The sequence below is a fragment of the Austrofundulus limnaeus genome, unplaced genomic scaffold (genome assembly GCF_001266775.1).
Source record: "Austrofundulus limnaeus strain Quisiro unplaced genomic scaffold, Austrofundulus_limnaeus-1.0 Scaffold34, whole genome shotgun sequence".
In the NCBI taxonomy this organism is placed as follows: domain Eukaryota; kingdom Metazoa; phylum Chordata; class Actinopteri; order Cyprinodontiformes; family Rivulidae; genus Austrofundulus; species Austrofundulus limnaeus.
Window position 1 is genome coordinate 2,516,623 of NW_013952436.1, and position 21,963 is coordinate 2,538,585.

The 21,963-nt window shown below is 40.0% G+C and overlaps 1 protein-coding gene across 1 annotated transcript in view; it reads left to right on the forward strand.

Annotated features, from left to right (window-relative positions):
* Nucleotides 1-17,252, forward strand: part of synpo (synaptopodin) — a gene marked incomplete at its 3' end in the record, with an annotated part of 17,729 nt that extends 477 nt beyond the window's left edge. The window contains 3 exon segments of the mRNA XM_014006143.1: nucleotides 6,148-7,293; nucleotides 12,588-14,638; nucleotides 17,183-17,252. Of these exon segments, the coding sequence (XP_013861597.1) occupies nucleotides 7,137-7,293; nucleotides 12,588-14,638; nucleotides 17,183-17,252 (2,278 nt within the window).
* Nucleotides 17,253-21,963: the final 4,711 nt, after the last annotated feature.

A 21,963-nucleotide genomic window follows, 5' to 3' on the forward strand; every position in this document is an offset into this window, starting at 1 on the left:
TTTCTGTGTGTTTCCAATTAAAGACCAGGCTGGAGACTTTATTTACTCACTTCTATTTGTAATTACTTCCTGTTAACACAACTGGGGAGGTTTATTGACTGCTTTATAGGGGAGTGGGGGGGKGGGGGGAATTGTGATCCCATATGATGTACAGGATACAGTACATTTATTTGACCTTTGCTGTGACACAAGATTGCTTAAATTTGTAGAAAAGATTCTTGTCATAAATCTTGTCAAAACAAAAGGCCAGAACACCACTATAAATAATTTGTAATTTGGAACAAGTTGTAATAATTAAAGGCCTAACATTCCTTGACGGAACGCGTTTTGCCCRCTGYCTTTCATGCCTGAGTTTTATGTTGAGAAATAATGGAGCTATAGCCCAGTTTGGTCAAACCTTGAAAATAGCAATACGTGCTATCCCATGGAATATTGTGAGATGTTGCATACAAAAACTGTCAGCTACTACCACATCAGATTTTAGATCAATATTTGTAAAAGGGACTGAGTTAGAGCTATTTTCGTGTTGAATAATCACRATTATTTGTGGTGGCCATCTTGAGCAGACGCCAAAATTTGATGAGTTGTAGATGTCGTGAGTTTATAGTAATTCATTCAGMGGTTTGTGAGATATTTTTTTCCAACAAACAGGGTTGACTTCAACAGTTTTTGATGAGTTTTAAGCAAACATCTCATGAAATCAGTTGGAGCGCAGTATAGCTGTTGGGAATCAATCTTCACTTTCACCACACCAAGTTTTAGCTCTATATCTGTAAAAGCAACTGAGTTTTGCTCTTTTTAACCATCTTAAATCAGATTGACTAAAAAGTGATTAAGTTGTAGATGTGCAACCAATTACTACTTTCAGCAAGTTTCACTACAATTCATCTGGTGGTTTATGAGATATTTTGGTAAAAGACTGATTATAACACCGAAACATGGAAAACTATGTTTGCGCATTAATAACCATGAAAAACCTTTAATCCTTTTGATGTCCTAACAGTTTTCAAAAGTTGACTTGAGTTGTTTTAGAAAGCTCCTCCCTCCTGGCATAAATTAAAGTATTTACCTTTCGAGCTTTTCCACCTGCATTTTTTATGAGATTCAAGTTGACCTGCAGACTTTATTACAAGGTTCTCCACTGTTCGATTAATGGAAATGCCTTTAAAATGTGTGAGAAATGCAAAACGGACATTTCGAAGTTTCATTAAGAGTTTTTCTATGTCAGTCATCAGGCGCCACAAGCTGAGGCCTGTTCACTCTCACAGCCTCCTGGAACTGTGGAATTATGAGGCACTTTAAAAGCGCCATCCAAAATCATCTTTGCCGTGCCGCTGAGGGGCTTGAATGGCTCTTTGTCTCGTGGTGAGAGAGAAGAAGCAAAGRGTTTTGCTAAAACGGTTCAACATTTGCAGCTGAGGTGTAAAAGATCCACGGACGGGGCAAGCTGTAACAAACACAGGCRCTCTCTGACCTCCCCCTAAGTGATTCAATCATAAAGACGTTAAATARGAAACTAATAGACTTTTAAGTTTTACAGTAAGAGGAATGCAGGCAGCACACGTGACAGATGATGAGCAGATTCCTCAGGTGAAAAAAAAAAAGCTTGCGGAGGATGAGTTATTGGTTGTCTGACATACTTTCTGCATGTCGGCTTTTGATGTTTAACGGTAATAAATGTACGAGACGACGTCCACCAGGAATTAAATGAATGATTACAGTGAGTGCGGCTGCCAGAGTAGCTTCTTTTTGTATGTCATCACTATGTGAGACAYGCTGCTGTGGAGAGCTGTGGGATAGATCTGCTGTCATCGGACGATGTTTGCATGATGCTTGGGAAGCCTGTGATTACACACTGAAGACGCCTTGGGGCCAAACTGCTAATTATATCTTTGATTGTGAACATGGGAAGGTGGTGGGTTGCGGAGCAGAAAAACTTGTCGGAATAGAAGAAGAAAAGTGGGATAAAAAGGGCACTGTCGGATACCTTTTGAACTTCAGGGCACCTGTAATTGGAGGCAGGGGGTGGCCGATGGGAGGGAAATGACATCCGACTATCAGAAACGGTGAGCAGAGATGAAAGCTATACAGTAAGGTAGACATCACAGGAAATCTGGAAGAAATATAATATTCTAGGCTGCAGAGTAACAAGCTAAGACGAAAAAAATAAACTGTTGTAAATGAACAGTCATGGGAAAAAGAAAGTCTGCTGTTTTCCATTCTTTGGTTTAACACATCAAAACATGAATAAAATGGTCTGATCTGTAGCAGGTTTTAAATTTATTTAACCCTAACCTTAAGTGTACAAAAATACACAACACATTATGCAATGGCATTATTTATTAAACGGAAACTAAGCTAAAAAAACTGTTTGAACAAGTAGTTTTTTTAAAGGGTTACCCAGAGAAAGACTTTGCTCCAAAAAAAGAAGAAAAAAGAAAAAACAATACAGCAGCACGACTTAAGGTGGATTTATACTGCAACAAGATGTGAGACAACAGATCTGTCATTACAAAGTTTCCGATGTCTTTATCTCAGAGTGTTTTTATAGTCAAGAAGAAGACGCTCGGGATAAACCATCATAATTCCTCTCTCCCACTGTAACACACATCATGCACAGTTAAGCATAAAAACAACAACTGCAACAGCAGGTTAGATGGAGGTTGTTTTTCTCATCCGAGATGCTATCAGGCTTTGAAAGAGAGGCTTGTGTTGTTGGATGAGAAGTCGAAGGAGGCCAATCTAGTACAAAACGAAAAGAAGACGTAGATGTCAGTCGTACGTTCGCCCGATCAATGTTACCAGACGAGTTGCCCCTCGAAGCTGTCCATTTTGCTACAATAACAAACCAGCTCAGGGCCTTGCCATGCAGAAGCATGTGATGTTTCACATAAACAAACATGCCCACAAAGTTCTGACCAATCACACAATGTGTGCCACATTGTCAGCAAGACACAGTTCTGACTGGGGGCTATGTACAAGACAGGGTGTCAATGGGTGGTAACGGACCGAAGATACGTAATTTTCATCACGCATCAGTCAGGCGTGAGAATGGAAGTATACGTAAATCCACCTTTAGGTCAGGAGGCAGGACAGCCCAGTCCTCCTTATGCACACGCTGTGCAGACAGGAATATCTATTAATGAACTGACACGTGGTAAAGACGAGTGGGTCAAATGTTTTCCACAATGATGGGAGAGGCTGATAAACTCCAACAGAAAAAGACTACAGAGATGTAYTACTGCTGAAGCTTGGTCCATAGGAATCAGGAGGTTAATTTTTGTTTAATGAATAACTACGTGGAAAAATCTGTTGTGGGTCTTTGTACTTTGAACAATTTTAGGACCTGATAAAGACCAGATCKATGCATTATGTCCAGATATGTAAACCCCTAGAAATGAAAAAAATGTGGACAATTTCCCAATGTCTGTTGACTTCAACAATCCATATGTCAGTGTTTTGTTTTCTTAAACCGAGTCAAGTGTGTGTCTCCACTGCTGTCAGTTCTGAGTTTCCTGCATCTGTTTTTTGTCTGGCAGTTAATAAATATTTGGAGCATCGATCAAAGACAGTGATGACGCTGCCAGGGTAAAAACCCAACACGTGTTCACCTTTTCTCTTCTCATTAAACAGCCAAGACCATGTTTTAGTGAGAAAAATGTTACAAATTAGTAMAGAAAGACTTGCTAAACTAAAGAAATCAATGTGAGTTTGAGATCCAGATTGTTCCAAACGTGGATGGCACATCTGGTTGWTTCAAAGAGCTTTTGTCAGCGCGTCGGAACAATACAAGCCTTTATCTCCGCTGTTGTCCAGATCACGCCAGTGAGTCAAGCTGTGGAGGATTTTTGTTGCCCTTATTAGGGAATTTGAGATGACTTTTGTTTGGGACGATTGTGTTGAGGGAGACAATGATCGGCCGTCCCCAAAACTGCTTTGACTCAGATGTTTTTCCATGTAATACAAAAAAGAGATCAAAACAAGTTGAGGTTCCTTAAAGAAAATATAAACGGTAAAAAAAATGTGTTTACTATGTGTCTCCCACTTCCCCCCCAAAAAAAGTAAAAAGAAAAAAAAACTTTCTTTAGATTTAACAAGAGACAAGTCTGATCAAGRAAAAAGGAAGTGTGAACTCTGGTTTATCTTTACAAAATTTGCCGTTGCTCTCAGCACCTTTACAAGCAGAACATCCTGCTGCTTCCTTGAATAATCTTTTCATTTTTTGTTGATTCTTCTTGAAGATCTAGAATTTAAACTTTGGGCTTTCTCACATCACAAACCCAGAGGCAGAWATGAAGCTACTTTTGGAAATTTAATACAGATTTCCAACACTGTGACTCATGTCCTTCCTTCCACAGGAGTCAACACAGAGCTTTTTCACACTTTTTAGAAATTCTCTTCTTTCATTTTTTTTCTTTAGGTCTACTAGTAGAAAGGGCCGACACTGATCTTTCTATTTTTCTATTTATGATMGAAAATTTAGACTTTTCTTGAAGTAGTAATTTAGATCTTTTAAAGTTCTCATTGAATGACCAAAGTTTGGAGAAATAGAGTTTAGATCTGACAGRACTGACAAGCTAATGGCTAGTCCTGGTAAAGACCAAAAGTGATTGCTGCTTTATCAAAGCAACTTCAATTTCAAAACATTCATAGGAGTTCAAGTGAACTCTATTTTACATTTGYGCAGTTATTTACCTAATTATGGTGATCTTCAAGATAGCAACAGTGGCAGCTAGCATTGCCGATGCAGCCTGAGGCACTTCCTGCAGGAATATTAGATTTCTGCAAAGCTTAGAGTGTGACACAAAATTGACATTGATGTACAGGTTTATCAATAACGTTTATATAAACTGTTTAAAAAATTTTTTAGATCAAAGTTGTTTTAAGATCTTGATCTTGGGCAAACAGAGTAACCATTTAATTTAGATAGATTTAAACATTTCTTTAAAAKTAGGTCAACAATTAGCAAAGCCTATTGATTTGCTGACTAGCAGCTAAAACATGGTTGAATCAAAACTAACATGGATCTAAGTTCCATCTGGTACGCAGCATATTTCTGTCCAGACCGACGAGCGAACAGCTAGGCTAAGATGAGCTAAAATGAGGGACTGCAGCTTTCTTAAAACAAACAAACAAAAAATAAATCTAATAAGTCCATCTATACTGGTAAAACTTTATATCACTGTCAGTTTTAGATGACATGGTTATTCCAGCAGAACTATTATGAATTCTAAACGACTGTACATAAAGTGCTACAGCTAGATGTTMCTGCTGCAGTTTGCACTAGCTATTAACCCAAGAGGTCTATGTAAAATAACCATGTAATCCAAAACCAGTGGGAAAGGAAAGGTGTCTAACATAGCATTCCTACAAACCACTATTATATGATTACAAATAGCTTTGCTTTAAGGCAGCTACAGTTCCAATTTGTCTGCTTTGACAAGCGGTTAGCTTGTAAATCTGATCAAATAAACTGATCTTCTCCAAGCCAATTTCATTCAAAAAGTTTTCTACAACAACTAAAAGATTACTTGTTAGGAATGTCCCAGTTTGTAGGGATAAAGACCCAGGAACTTAAAGGTTTAATTTAAGCAACCAAAACTTACAGGTTTACTCTTGAGCAGGCACACAAGTGGACACGAGGGGAAACCAGACATGGCATAAAACWCAATGTCGRACTGAAGAGTGAATGGAAACTGACTGGACTGGAGAGTCAGAGAAAGTGGCAGCTGGGACTARTGGGACTGGAAACAGGTGTGAATGAGCAGAGCTGGTTGATTATAGAAAAGTACTGCCAGACAAAGAAGCAGCTGGTGATACAGAGAAATAAACTGAACACACAAGGAGCAATAAAACTGACCACGTAAAACACAAAAAACACAAAAATAGGTAACAAAAACTCAGGACAAGAACTTTTCCGCACAACAATTCAAAAGTTTAGAACCATAGCTTTAAAAACAGCATGAAAACAAATCCACTTTGAAAAATATTCGGAACAAAAGCAGAATTAAAGCTGTTTAAAAAACAATTTAAATTAACATGCTGTCACACAGAGGATAAACATCTTTTTATGTCATGTTTGAATGAGATTAATAAATATGAATATCTTAGTCTTTTTAACCAAGATGTTTCTTTTTTCTTTTACAGGACAGAAAATGKACAAGGAGACAAATAAGATAAAGCACAGCGACCTACTCTCTGGTGAACCCTCAGTTTATTAAAAGCCTGAGCAAAAGAACCAAAACAAACACTTGAAAAGTTTTCTCCTGGAGCCAGAAGTCATCTGAAGGCRGACAATTCATCACTTGCTGTGTTGATACGTTTCAGATTTCGTCAAAATTGAAATCAAAAGTAAAACAAACTTTCCTATTACGTTTTCATAAAAATCAGAACAAATACAGACGAGCGAAATGAGCTTTCCCCTTTTCAAAAACTGTTTTTTTTCCTGTATAATAAACAAACTGGAGGGAAGCAGTTTTTATTAAAAGTTTTTTGAYGGCTAAATACAAAACGGTCTCTGGAGAGACCTTTCCAGAGTGAAATGTTTTCTTTTACGTGCACCTTAACAGGAGGAAGCTGCCATATACACAGCTTCCCTTCACGTCGCCGTATAGACTCTTGATCTTTAAGATAGAGACCAGATCCCTTTCTTGGAAAGAAAAGTAATCTGCATGCCACAGGCCGAGAAAGCAAACAAAAACATGTTCTGGTGACCAAAAATAGAATCGGCAAACGAGCAAAATCTGGGAAGGAAAAAGCGAAAGAGCAGTAAAACGATGCAAACAGGGAGAGCTGGAGAGTTTCCCCTCACTCTGTGCCAGATTTTTAACAGAACGCAACAAACTAGAGTCATTTCTGTGGCTGCTTTCCATGGGAACAAATCCAAAGGACATTGAAGATGACCCTCCTGGGAGGTCCAGATAAACTACGTAGAATGTTTAAGGAAGAAGAATGTTAACGCGGAGTCCTCTTGTCAAACGCGGTACAACTTTGGCAAGGATCACTGCTGACTGAGGAGCTGTGACTGCGAACAGAACCCGGGAACTCTGTTTTTTTTTTTTTGGTGTGTTTTTCAACAAGCGCACTGCCAACCATTAAGGATTAAAAGAGACTAAAGCATCGCATTCTGGGTAGCGATGGAGAGGGGACACGTGTCCCTCAGGAGAGGGGTGAGCTGGAGCCCAGGAGGACTGAGAAAACCTCTGCAGTTAAGGGAAGACGGCTCTGAGTCGGACGAAAACACATCATGGGAGAGGCGGGGATTCAACGAGGAGCACATCAGCCGGAAAACAAGTAAGTGTTTGTTTGTGTTGCACTTTCTGTTAATACCTAGAAAACAAAGGCTGTGGAGAGAAAATAACTCATCTTACTTTCAGACCCAGAACTACAGCTGTGTCATGTCCAGAGGTCTGAGTGCTGCTTTTGTTGTCACAGTGTGTGGGTTGGACGTAAAACCCCGTTCAGATGCTGGAGAGAACAGGGCAGTCCAGGCCTGCGATGTGACACATTGAAGAGCTGCATGAAAAATCTGCTTYTGTGCCTTAAAAGGACAAGCTTTCCAAAGATGTGATCAGCCACAACTTACTAAAGGGCTGTTTTAATATCTTCAGATGTTGACAATTACAGCTAAAGTGTGGGAAACGCTACTTGGAAACTTTGTTTTCACAGCTGTCAGCTTCTACCGCCCCATTCCCTTTAAACATAGATTTAAAGCAATAAACAAAAGAGAAGTTTTGGTCAAATCTTGAAAACACTGAAATATTAGGAGATCTTGAGCATTTAAAGTATAGGCTGGGGATGACGCTCAGCTTGTGTTTAAGTTTGATTAGCCGTGGCAGCCATCTTGAATCCGAATGACTCCAAAAGTTAGATGCAGATTTACTTCCAATTATTGTTTTCTGAGCATTTCAATGGACTGTCGAGTGGTTCAAGAGTTATTTTGCTACCACACACAAAACGCACACACATGACATGAGCAAAAACATTATCGCCTGCCTCGCACCTTCCGGCAGCGGGCGGTAAAAAGACAACTTCCTCTGTTCGACTCTGCACTCAAAGTGAATAATGGGGCATTGTGTAATACAAAAATTCACGGCCATCAAAAAACTTCCTAATCTTGATGTCCGTGGTACAACTCCCTTCCTATCAATCATTACTCACTAATTAGTTTCCTCTGATCATTAAAAAGAACACAAAATTCCTTGATAAAAGCTGCCTTTTTTTTCACCCCTGCACCATGTTTGGTGGTTCCATGTCGTACTGAACCGTATGGTAAAAGTTCAAATAAAAACCAACAGAGCYGTGTTTCCACCAATGCGCTGCTGCGCTTTTCATTCAGCCAATGACAACAACGGAGGGTTTAGGTCACGCTCGCCCTGGTGCAGATCCCAGGACCTCTGGTAATCCCCCGTCCTTCCATACCGTTTCACACATCACCCTGGGGGGGCTGCTGCTGTGTCATCCCCATCCCCTCCTCCCAGCCGTCAACCAGGAGAAAGATAACATCCGACAGGGTAATCTGACCTTTGATACACAACTGCAGGGTCAACCCCCCCTCCTCTGCTGCTGTCGTGTGTGTGTGTGTGTCCTTGTTTTTCCTACAACGTGGGGCCCAGTTTTAAGGAAAATGCAGCGTTGTGGGGACCAGGTGCTCCTTGGGCCCCACAACTTCGGAGGCTGATTTTGGGTGTTGGGGGTTGGGTTTAGGACCAAGGTGTGAAYTGAGTTTAGGTTAGTTTTAGGCTCAGGTAAGGTACCTGTGAGGTTAGCTTTAGGGTTGGTGGTCAGGGTTAGGATATAAAATTACCAAAAAATAAATGGAAGTCAATGGATGGGCCCCACAAGGATATAAAAACAAGTTTGTGTGTGTGCGTGTGTGTTTCCTGTCAACTCTCATCCAAGCAGGGGATGAAGGGGAAGGGACAGAGTGCAGAGAGATGAGATAGAGAAAGTTGGAGAAAAAGGAGGGGTGTATGATTGAGGCCTTTAGATCAGGTCAGGAAATTCCTGCAGGTTGGAGCTCAAGGCCAAAAAAAAAAAGAAAAGAAAAAAGAAAAAACAAGGCTCCCAAATGGGTAGCAACTCAGAAAGAGCACACATGGCATATCCCCACTGATGTTGAAGGGCAGCAGGGGTCAGGTGCTGGAGCTCCASAGTCTCACTGGTATAATCCATGTAAACATGAGGCCCAAAGTACCTCTGGGTTGCACTTCAAAGATTGCAACAAGCAGGTCCGACTCTCCGCCTGCCACCGCAGGACGTGACAGAGATAAGCTGCTCAATACTTCCCCATCGACCGGACACTTCTCCAGAACTGTCAAAACAAAGTCCAGTCCCGATTGAAACGCTCTGTCAACAAACAGCACAGGGCCTCTTGTCCTTACAGGCGTCTCAGATTTAATATTTAGTGAAAAGCATGTGGAGGAGGTGGTGGTTCTGACTGGAAAACAGAAAAGAAAAAGAAAAAAATCTAAAGGCTGAGTGACAGACAGCCTCCAGCTACAGAACCCCCTCCCGCCTGCCTGACTGTCTGTGCGCAGTAAGAGAAATCTGATCCCGTGTCTCACTCATGAAAGAGGGGGTGTGAAGCCATCAGGCGCAGTTAAAACTGAAAATGCTTGTGGAGGTACCGCAACACACAGGAGGTCTGAGCTCTGACATGAAAAAGGTAAGGGATAATAGGAACTAAGAGGAAAGTTGAGGAAAACTTGTGAGGACGTTTCGCAGACAGCTCAACAAAGAAGCAGTTGTGTCTCTTTTTTTTTTTGTAAAAGTTAACTTCTCAGCAGCTCTGTGTTTTTTTATACCTCTCTGTAAACTTTACATCTTTTTTTGTTTATAGAACTAAAACTATTATATTACATTACGTGTCCTTTTAACAGTAACTTTACTTACTTTGAATTTCTTTTTCATTGAGTGAAATCTTGATCAAAGAGCAACATCAACAACTTTAACAGCTTTAAAAGTGAACAGGAAAGCTGAGTAAAAAGTGAGAAAGTTGGCACTCATCCTGACTTGTATTTTGGTCACTGATGAGTTTTGCACCTGCATGTCATCTGATAACCATCACAATATTTACAGTGAGGACATTTCATTTGAAGTCTTGCAGCTTTGGCACATCAAGCYAGCATGGAAAAAAAACACTGTAAACAGAAGCTAAAGATAAAACCAGGTGTTGTTCTTATTTATGTTGACAGAATCGATAAAAGCTTTTAATTATTCAATGCATTCTTGATGGTATGATAGCTTATTTGTCTGCAGTAGTATATACTGTAAAAGAAACTGATGTATACTGAGAAAATAGCGTGTAACCATATTGTATCACCAAAGATGTCTAATTTAGTTAAGTCATCTACTTTGGCTTTCAGGTTGAGGGATTTAACCTCATAAAAATGGAGACATTTTTGTGCCGAAATAAGCAGCAATCTCACAGGGTGCATTTTTGTGTTTGTGAATACTCTGTATTATTTATTAGCCACATTAGCTATAGAGCTTATTTTATATATAAAAGAAATGCTGCTGTGAAAAAGTGATATTTGGTTCGTCGTAGTTGGCTCTTTGAATGACCTCACTTTGGAGAAACCGTTTAAAGGTGCACATTTTCTGCTTGGTGGAATTTCCAACTAATTGGAGTTCCATATTGGAAAAATCAACTGGATCGCGCCCCACGGTCAGTCAGAATTCCAACTCAGAAAGTCAGAGATTCCCAACCGTCCCTGACCTCAAAATCCAATATGGCTGCCTCACAGATGAAATTTGTTGCATTTTGTTTTCACTTCTTTTGGTTTTATTCCAGTAAGCACACAGACCACCACTGAACATGATGCTTCAGTGATTAAATTAACAAAATACRTATAATTCCTTTTTTAATCAATTTGTATTGCTAACACAGTAGTTAGCTTGAATACTGAGCACAGCAATAAGTAAATAATCTGGCACCAGATGGCACAGGAAGTGCAACAGCTAGCTGTTGCTGCTGCAGCTTGGGTCTGCAAATAACCTAAGACTTTTATGTAAAAAAAGGCAATTAATTCAAATTTAATGATAACTGAAAGGTCTGTTAATTAGATTTTTTTCTGAATCACTATAAAAAGCCCGATACTGGTGCTTTTTTAAGGTGGCAATAATCCAGATTAGTCTTATGTTCAGATTAGCCGTTTGTTCATTTGTTGAATTAAACTCTATTCTTTCAAGCTTTGTTCATTGAGCTTCCTATCTGCAACAGGTAACATATTAATTGTTCATACCACTTCAATAGTGGACTACTTTTAAAAAATCAGGAACTAGCAGCTTTTCATGTGAAGAATAAAACATTGTCGGCAACTCACAGGAGTGAAATCAATTACTGAGGGTGGTAAAGTCTGTAAAATCAATAGCAGCTGGATTATATTCCTGTTTTGGGAGAAATCATCATGTAAGCATTTTCCTTTGTGCCAAAAAATGAAAACCTCACACAAAATCCCCTTATAGGACAGCTTTACAAGTGATGATTTATGTGTAATTATTGTGATTGGCACTCGATTAGGTCGAATAATGAAGCTGTCATAATTCATTGTCTGTGCCAGCTGTCTGAGAAAAGTCCTGGAAATATCTTCCACCTAACAGAAGATCGTGAATCAGATGAATAATCTACCAGATGTTTCACCATGACAACTTTGTCGTCTTTGCAACACACGCCAAAGAGTCTCTGATTTCACAGCTATATTTTGTGAAAAAAAGAGAGAAAAAAGGCTTAATTTTCCTCTCGCGAGCTTTGAAGTATGATGCAGTCACTATATTTAGGATAGGCRCGCTTGATTGTATAGTGTGTTTATAGACAGCATTCACAAAAAAAAAAGTCATTTCGGAGGCTGTAGTTGTAAAAGTGGTCTATTAAGGTTTGAAGTTCCAGTACTGCACAAATTAGCTACAGAGAGAAACCAAAGGCATGCTGGAAGTGCAGGCGGGGAGTTTTCTCAGCCGTAGAGGAATGCTCAGGGAGGAACGACTGCAGATGGCAGAGGAAATAGTTCCACTGCCTGGAAGAAAGCCCTTAAGCTCAGAAAACAAACTCCCAAGTTTAAACATAAGTGAGCAACTTAAAAAAATAATAAAACACCCAAATTTTTGCTCGTGTTTGACAAACCACATCTGTAGGAGAAACTGGCCTACATATTTTCTTTAACTTGACTCAACAAACTGTATCTTTGTATAAGGATGTTTAGGATGTTTGTCAGCCTACGCCTATTAGCTCACTGTCCACAACTCCAGACTGCTGAGTCAAATGTCAATAAAGACCCCTTTTTCCTTTTAGCATGGCAAGCRGCAATCACAACCATGTGGTTTAAAAGCAGTTATGTGGGTTTTAGAGAAAACATTTAGATCTAGATTTGTTTTTAAAATTATATACGCTCTTCTTGGCACTTTCTACCCACATAAAAGGTGTTTGGTCCCTTTTATTAAGAAGCTGAGAGTTGTTTTTGAGTAGTTTTGTGCATGGTCACATTGGGCCTTCCTTATTATTACTCAAACATTTGTGTTAAGTCAAAGATCCAATATTTTTCTTCAGTAAACCTTCATATCCCCCTTCGTTCTGTTTGTATCTTCAGGTTTGACCAGGAGTGCCAGTTTAACGGAGAAGGAGCTGAGGGAGGCACGCCTGAAGAGTCAAATCATCGCTGCTCARCTCACCACCACTCTCCCGTCCAACTCCAGCTCCACCTCCAGGGGTGTCCAACTCTTCAACCGCCGTAAGCAGAGAGTGAATGCCTTCACGCACGAAAGCTGTGGACGGGAGTCAGAGGTGGACAAAACTGAGAATGTGAAAAACAACACCTCGTCTGAGAAACCAACATGGGCAGAGAGGAGCAGTGAAGAAAGAGACAAAGACCTCAACTTGAAGAATACAAAGCCACTCGTCCTGTCGCCGATAAACTCTGTAGGTGAGATCATGGATGAGCCGCGGAAGGATTTTAATAAGCCACATGTGGACGATAAYGTTATCCAGGAGAGACATTTCCTTCCTGTCAAGGAAGAAGAAGAGGAGGAAGAGGTAAAAGATGAGATTCAGGAGGTKGTAACGGACAATGTCAAGAATGAGTCTCCTTTAAAAAAAGACAACACTGACACAGTTCAGATGGCACATGTTGAAAAGGGGACAGAGACAAATGAGGGCCACACAGGACCAATTTCCAGTCAAAAGCTTCCTAATGGTTGTCACAGCTCCTCTGGATCAGAGAGGTCCTCCATACCCCAATCCAAGCCATCAATTGTCAACAGAACCGCCAGGCCTTTCTTCTCACCCCCAACGGTTCTCTCTTCAGAGGCAGTCAGCCCTGTCATGAACATCCCACCTCCTCCATCTTACTCCACTCCTCCTCTCCCTTCTTCCACCGTCCCTCAGCCTGTCACACTCTCACCTCTTCCTCCACCTCCATCTTATCCAACACCTCCTCTGCCAGCCTTCACAAATCAACCCCCACAGACCTTCTACACAAGTCCGCCTCCGATGTCTCCTATCGTGTCCCCTTCCTCTCCTCTACCATCCCATTTCCCTGTTTCTCAGCACCCACCCGTCCACCCGTGTGGCCCTCCCACTACCCCGAARCCCTTCACCTTTGTTCCTCATCCCACCGAGGAGAGGAAGCTGATAACACCCGTCAAAACAGGATTACTCGAAGAGAGCGCTGCCAGAAGAGCAACGAAGAAGTCAATGTTTACATTTAAAGAGAAACCAGTGATGGCTCCCAACCCTGAGCTGCTCTCTCTGGTGCAAGGGGCRGATGAAAGACGGAAACATGGACACGTATCTGTCCCTGAGCCAGTATCTGAGGAGGAGGTAATGGCTCTGGGAGCAGAGGCCTCCAACTTCCTTGCCAAAGAAGAAAGCAGGACAGAGGGAGCCAAAGCGCCAGAGTGGGCCTCTTGTCTGAAGAGCTCAAAGACCCGACCAAGGGCGGAGCACCATCCAGAGCAAACCCTCACCAATGTGTCAGGAAAAGGGGCTGAGTTGTTTGCCAAACGACAGTCCAGGATGGAGAAATACGTTGTTGAGAACCAGACCGTGGGACAAATTAGGTCTCCCTCTCCTGCAATGTCTCTGCCACCGTCTTGGGTTTATCCATCGAACATGCCCGGACGAGTTAAAGCCATTGCCAAGAACTCTGACATGAGTGCTCAGCTTTCTCAGAACCTGAAGGCCCAACAAGCAGTCAAGCAAAAGCCAAGGCCAAAAGTTGCATCACCAGAACCAGTTCCTGAGCCGCCTACTTTGGAAAACGGCTGCTCTAAGATTGAGATGGACCTCTCGAGGCATCGGCCTTACCAGATTAACTCCTCCCTCTTTGTCTTTAACCCTGTCAAGGACCCAATCAGTACCCTCCCCAGAGGAGCGCCACAGGCCAAGAGCACAATAACCACCAGCACTTTTCCCAGACAGGCRTCTCTAACTAACACGCTTTCTCACTACCAAAGCATTTCTCCTCAGATGCCTCTTACTCCCACAAGAACACCAGAGTATCCATCAAATCCAGCTTCTGGGCATCCAGGGATCAGGTCTCCTATGCCTGCCTTTTCACCAGAGCGAGTCTCCTCTCCTCGATCGGGAGTTCAGGCACCAAGGCCCACGTTTTCTGCCAAGAAGGCAGGAATTACACCACAGGTGTGGAGGCCCTCTCTGTACCATTTTTAGAAAACATGTTTGTTTGGTTTTTTTTTTTTTTTCCAGAAAGACTGGATTAATTTTGCAGAGATTAATCATATTTGCAAAACTGGAACAGATTCTTGTGTCTCTTTTTAAACATCTTCTGAAGATTTATGAAGGAAACATTACTACCCTWACTCATCATAAAATAGTGGAAAACATGAACGATTTTTAGTTCAAGATAAATTGTTCTGCATCTAAAAAGATGATCTAAGTGAATACAAACCAATTTATTTCTGAATACATAGCACAATTCTACTTTTCCTCATAAAAAAACTATACCGCAGCAATTAACTTAAGAAGATTAAAACAGGGTTTTAGTGTAATCAAAGTAAGTAGTTTCCATTTCCAAAGCACTTAGGATGTAAGCACTTAAAAATGTCAATTTTCTGAACATTTTAAAACATAAAAACTACCTAATAGTTTGTTTTTCTACTGGGCACCATTAAGATGCTGCTTCACAAAGCACTTTAACAGATGGTCTTGCATCTGCTTTATGATCTATGATTTGCAAGCTCGTGCCGTTCGCTGGCATGAAAGTTGCAGCAAGAAAACACTTTTATGTCTTATGTCTTCTGGGCACTTTACTCTGCTTTCCAACATCCTTTTTTACCTAAATATATGGTGCATATTTAGATTCTGTTCTCTTTAAAAGTTACAGACTGCATCAGTTTGCCTCATAAACTGTTGCAACTTAAAGCAATAGTTCAAGCTTCTCTTTGTGCTGTTTGAGACTGCAGTATTTGTGCCTTTTTTCATAAACCTTGATACACTGCACTTTCTTGCTGTTACTGTCTCTTATAAACTGTTTTGTTTTGTGTTTGAGTGAGTCTTTCCTTTGAATAAATCTTTATGCTAACACTCTAAAGTGGGCTTCCTCTGTTTTCTTCTCGTTTCCTGGTTTCACTGACGTCTTTCAGCCATTATTATCACTATAAAATGTTTTGTTGTTAAACTTTCCTGCCTCCTCTGCTGTCACTTGGAACATTTAAACGTGCTTATAAACTTTGTGCTTCTGTCMAAAACAAAGCTGACCTACAAACAGGAGCCAAGTGGTAATACCCTGCCAGATTAACAAGATTTGTCTGTCAGCAAAACATCTCATAAACCACCAATGAATGGGTTTCAATAAAACTTTCAGAAAGTTAGATATCCATGTACATCATTAATCTTTGGTGTCAACCSAATTAGATATTTGATATTTGCAGATACTGACCTACAACATTGATCTAGTAGTAGCTGAGAGTCGTCCCCTACACATACTGTGAGTGCTAACATTCTACTTCTTAGCAAAGTACTTCAARGACCACTCGACTGTCTTTAATATGTTCAAATCCAGATCCACAACTTGTTAACTTTTGGAGCCAACTTAATTTAATATGGCTGTCATGATCAATCAACCTTAGGAAACACAAAAACTTTAAAAAATAGGCTATTGTTTAGTGTGGTACTAGATGAGAGTCATTCTCAAGKCTAATTTCAATATTATCTCATATTAGGTGCAATCATGCATAAAGTTATTCTCAAAATTTGAGCAAAACAACTATAATGCCACCATTTTCAAGATAGAACTATCTCAGTTTAAAATTAGCATAAAAAGGTAAAACAAAAAAAAACAAACAAAAAAAAAAAAACGACATGCATCCCTCAAAGGAATGCTTGACTTTGTGTTTTTAAAGTTTTCAAATAATCAATACTGCCATTTAGCACTAGTTATGTAGCACTTTCATAAGAATTAGAGTTTTTATGTGTTGGTGCTAAAACTTGTAACTTGGTCCTGTTGGGTTGGGTAACTCACACAACAAAGATAAATGTTATAACACTTGACCTGAACTTTGTCTTTCACAACAAAGCTCTGAACTTTTGATGTATGACCCCTAACAWTAATCCAAACTGATACTTGTATTTCAACTCGAAGCACTACATATACTCCCTGCATAATATTATGCCAAGCAAAGATAGAGTAGGTCTCTAATTGGCTCGGACACAAGATGGAATGCAGACTTTGCTCAGGTCGAGTAACTTCATATCCCTGCAAAGGTTAACCAACTCAGGAAGACCAGATGACAGTAACCTGAGAGAGGCACTAAAGACTGGGCCTACATGTGCTCGTGACTTGGCTTACCAAGGAGACACACACAGAGGAAAGGAACATCTGCACAAAAAACTGAACACACAAATTTAAATTTATCACAGATCACTAAGAGAAAAAAATGTCAAAACCTTAAACTTTATATTATAAACGTTTACTTGTGGGGCAGCTGTGGAGTGGGAGTTGTCCTGTAACCGGTGGGTTGCCCCAGGGCATCAGTGTGTGAATGASTGTTGTGTAAAGYGCTTTGAGGTCTATAGGGACTTGATAAAGTGTTATAAGTTCAAGCCATTTAATTATTTKTCTATGTTTATGAAAATGCTATGCTWCAATCGCTTGCTTTGCAAACATATCAGTTGATTTGTTGTTGGTGTGTTTAATTAAACAGGTTATATGTTATGTTTCACCAGGCATCACAGGAGTCCTCCATTGGGGATATCACAGGTGGAATACCAACACCAACTAGTACACCAAGCCTCACAAGACGTTTCAGCAGCCCTGATGGGCCAGTCCCAAGAAGTTGGACCTCCAAAACAAACCAACACTTCACCACTGACTCCATCAGATCAGTCACCTCCCCTGTCATCTCCTCTGGTTATACAAGATGCCAATCAATGACCAATCAGGATCATTGTTCTACGGGTACCTCCACTTCTACACCAAGACCCTTCCAAACACCATCATCTCCATGTTCTCCACCATGGGGATCCAGATGTCATTCACCAGCAGTCAGTCAGTCCTCCACCACAGCTTCCATTMCTTCCTTCAGATCCCCAGAAATCTCAAAAATACAGTCTCCTCTTTCTCCTCCTTGGGAGGCAAAATGCCAGTCTCCAACTGTGAGCCAGAATAACAAGACCTCAACRGTTGCCTCTTTTTCTTCATTCAGACCAACCTCAAGACCCAAAGTGGCTTCTCCACTTTCTCCTCCATGTGGATCAAGAAGTCACTCACCAGTATCAAGTCAGAATACACAATTTCCCACTGGCTTTTCTGTTCCTGTGTCAAGACCTTCCCAAACTCCCCCGTGGGAATCAAGAAGTCAATCGCCAGCTGTGAACCAAAATACACAGTTTTTCTCTATTTCTACATCAAGACCTTCCCAAACTCCTCCGTGGGGCTCAAGATGTCAATCACCATTAATAAACCAGCATACCCAGTCCTCCACTGTCACCATTACCACATCCAAACCCACACAGGTACCAACATCCACATCTCCTGCCTGTCCTCCATGGGGTTCACGTTCCCAGTCTCCGGCACTCTTTCAGAGCAGTCTGTTGTTTCAACCCATGAATCCCCTTCACACATCTTCTACAACATCTCCTCCTCCACCACCAAAAGATAGTCGTTGCATGTCTCCCAACAGCAATAATCTGGATTCCAGAGTCAACCATCGCCTCCTGGCAAAGAATATTATAAATGCAGCCAAACGTAAAAACAGCCCGTCTCCTGGTGCACTGAGCGGTCACAGCCTTCCCATCTCATCTGTGGGAAACAGCCAACAYGACTGGCAGAAATTACCCAACAACCACTTCCAGTCACGCTCTTTGGGGGCACAGTCCCCTACTTTCACCAGTCCTCCTCCCACCCCAACCCAKAGAATCTGCTCACCTGTAAGGCTCTACAACACCCGTTCCCTGACTGACTCGGATGCCTCTGTGGAATCTGAAGACTCGGGTCTCCGATCGCCTGGCCTGCACTCCTACCATACCTGTCCCCGTGGCTGGGGTAGCCTGAGAGTCAAGAGAGGCTCCGTCTCCACTGACTTGTGAGAGCTTTACTCAAGGTTGAATTAAAAACATAATTTCCCTTTTAAAGACTTTTTTGGGGGCATTGAATCATAATCTGAAGCAGTTTCTAATTGAGCTTAAACAAACTGTTGCATTTGCTCTTTTAAAGTTTATTGCTGATTGCAGACCATATTAAACATTGTATCCAGGTAGTTTTAAATTTTCATATTGCTCACATGTAGAAAGACAAAAACAAGCTTTTTTGGTAAAACAGTTACTGCGGCTTGTATGCTTCTTATGTACCAAAAAAGTGCAAGAACTCAAATTAACCAAAGATATTTAAGTTGGCTTTAAACTACTATTATATTATTTTCACCTTTTAAAGCAACAAGCCTTCACAGTCACATCTACATTTAGTCWTTATATTAATTGTTGTAAAGGTTACAGATATGTGAAAATGTTTGTTGGTTGATGAAAGTCATAGTGGGAAGAAACTCGTGGATTAAAGAGGCACATATGAACAATAATTTTAGCTCAATGGACAGTTTTGTTCTTTAGGTAAAGTAACTATTCAAATGAGATAAATTGGGTTTTCTGAAAAACATATGAAAAATAACTATATTTACCTGTTGCAGCTTTTTCACCAACCTAGGTTTGGAAAAATACATTTTATCTGACTTGGATAATGAGCTAAYGGCTAACACCAAAGTGGATTGCTGTCATTTTAAATTAACTAAAATTTCCAATACCATCACTGAGTTAGCATTGAACAATTATTTTCAAAAAATTAAAGAGTCATTTGCAAAAGCAGATAGTGACAGCAGGAGCTAAATGTAGCACTTSTGGCGCAAAACATGGCAGAAATATATTTTTGCTGGAATTACTGTCAARCAAAATCCACAGTAACAAAAAGGTTTAAAGAACAGCATTTTGTTGAATTGCTATAAAGATTTGTTTAGGAGTTGTTTTAAGATATCAGAACTCCCCTTTGGTCTTAGCTATGCTCAGACTAACCTGGTTTGTTCATCTGGTCAGAATTAAACTAAATTTATCCAAACTAAGGTCATTCAACGAGTGATCTACAACAGATAAAAGATACATCTTTTATTGCCTTTCTACCAGACCTTATTTTAAAAGAATCAAACTATCTCATTTTAGTTTTGATTAGAAATAACAGGAAGTCAAGCTTCACTAAAACTCAAAAACTGGAAAGTGAAAAAAGGAGTGTTCATAAWGAGAACGATGTGAAGGTAAAATGAAGCATTGAAAACATTTTTAATCAAACCCTGCTGCCACTCTCAAAGACATCTTCTTTGTTGATCACATCAGTCATAACTCTGTACTGTATCAACTGGACTGTTCACGAAGAACAGATTAAATGTGTTGTATAAATAAAAACAGTTTGGATGAGGTCTAAAGGAAAAAGTAYATGTGACAAAAAAGAAGGTGCAAGACATTTTATGGGGGTAGTAGGGTGGGGGGGAGGGTTTGCCGCATGTTGTTCAGTGATAGTTAAAGATGAGAGGAACTGAATGTCTTTGAGCTCCATATAAAACTCATAATGTACATTCTCTGCAACTTGTAAAGCTTCTTTTTTTTTTACTTGAATGCACTTGTGGTTGTTCCATTCCAGTGTTGATCTTGTTAAAACTTGGATTTACACAAACAAGTAAATCCAACACATAAGCGTCCTGTTTTACTGTMAAACCCGGATCGGCTCTGGACAATACAACCTGCTGACACAAAGCTGAAAAACGTTAGCTGCTGCCAGAATCATGTCTCTGTTTCAGGAGGGTAACACACAACTTCCACCTTGCCCAGTCCTGCACCAGCACAACAGATCGTTTCGCCGTTCCCTGACTCGCGGACATCAGCACATTGCTAAATATTTAATCTGTGTACCTTTTTGAGTGACAGGAACTTCTGCACGGCGTCCTCGCTCCCTGMGGAGGATGAAGCCTATCGCTGTCAAGGATTGATTTCAACCTGGTTTGCTTCTGGATAAACTGCAGATGTCTTCAAACAGTGRAAAACACAAACACATCGTTACACGTTTCCCTGCAGGTTTTCTCTGATTGCATGCCTGTGTTTCATTAATGCAACTCCTGTTTAATGTCATAACACTTTCATTTCTGAATAATCTCAAGCAAAATAAAACATATCTGTTGCAAAGGCACGAGTTGTTTTCATTTCTTCAGCTACATCAAGAATAATTAGGAGAAAACAGGTTTTAAAAAAGCATTTTTTGCCAAATAATATGATTTCTAGGCAATTATAAGCTAAATGTTTGGTATTTCCCTTCAAAATGAAATGAAACAGTTGAGAATCAGAAAAAAATTGAGTTGTTGTTTTTAAAGGCAATGAAGAGCAGGCAGAATGTACCTTAATGCGATGTCTACAAGAAATTGGACATACTGTACGGTGCGAAGTACTTACACTTATTTCAGCTCAAACACRACAAGCTAAGTCTGGTTTTACATTTTAATTAGATTTAAGAGACTCATAAAAGACAAATAAATGTTGCGGGAACTTAAGAAAGCTGAAAACAAATGTCTACAAACATCAAAAAGTGAAGTTGTAAAGCACAGAGATAAAAATTCCCCAACTGTGAAAAAAAATCATATAAAAAGACTAATGTTTATAGCTCTAAAGATAACTACAAACTTTTGAGTTATGGGTGGGTTCTTTTGCACACAGCTTCTGCATTTTGGCATAGTCTTCTTTCATAAATGCTATGATGTAATACACCATGTGTTTTAAACATCTAGGGCTCAAAAATTTTTTTCTCATGTCTTGCTGCATTAAATCTTCAAAAATGATAAATTGTGTGGTAAATATTTACAGGTCTGGGTAATCTAGAGTCTGAAGTGACTTTATTAATCACTCGATTGCAACTGTATGATAAAAATGGGTCTGTACTGACTCAGATTTCTGTAAAAAGTTGCAATATAGGGCAAATTTTAAGTTATACCCATTATTTTTTTTATAAAAAAGCCCACTGAATAAAGTTTTATGTAGCCTACTTTYATATCTGATTAATGGTGTTTTACCAATAAACATGCACATGAATTGTTTATGGCTCCCTGTACTTGTTAGATAAATCATCACATTTGGAGGCTTGTTTGATTGATCTTATTTTTTTTTTACAGTCTTGGGTTGTATTCACTGTCAGTGCACCATAACTGTGGGAATAGTTTGGGAGTGGCACGTCCCCAAGAGCAGCTCTTGGAGGTGAAAAGTGCATTCATCACAAGTTCATAGACTGCCATCTGTAGGACTTCAGACAGAAGTTCAAACATGTCAACACTGCTGGAACAGATTCTGCATCATCCTTGAAAAAAAATACTAAATCCATAACATTTTATTTGATGTTAAACATGTTTTTTCCTTTTAACAAAAAAAAAAAATAAAAAAAGAAAAACATAAAAGTCAGAATTTTTACTACAAGGAAAATCTAATAT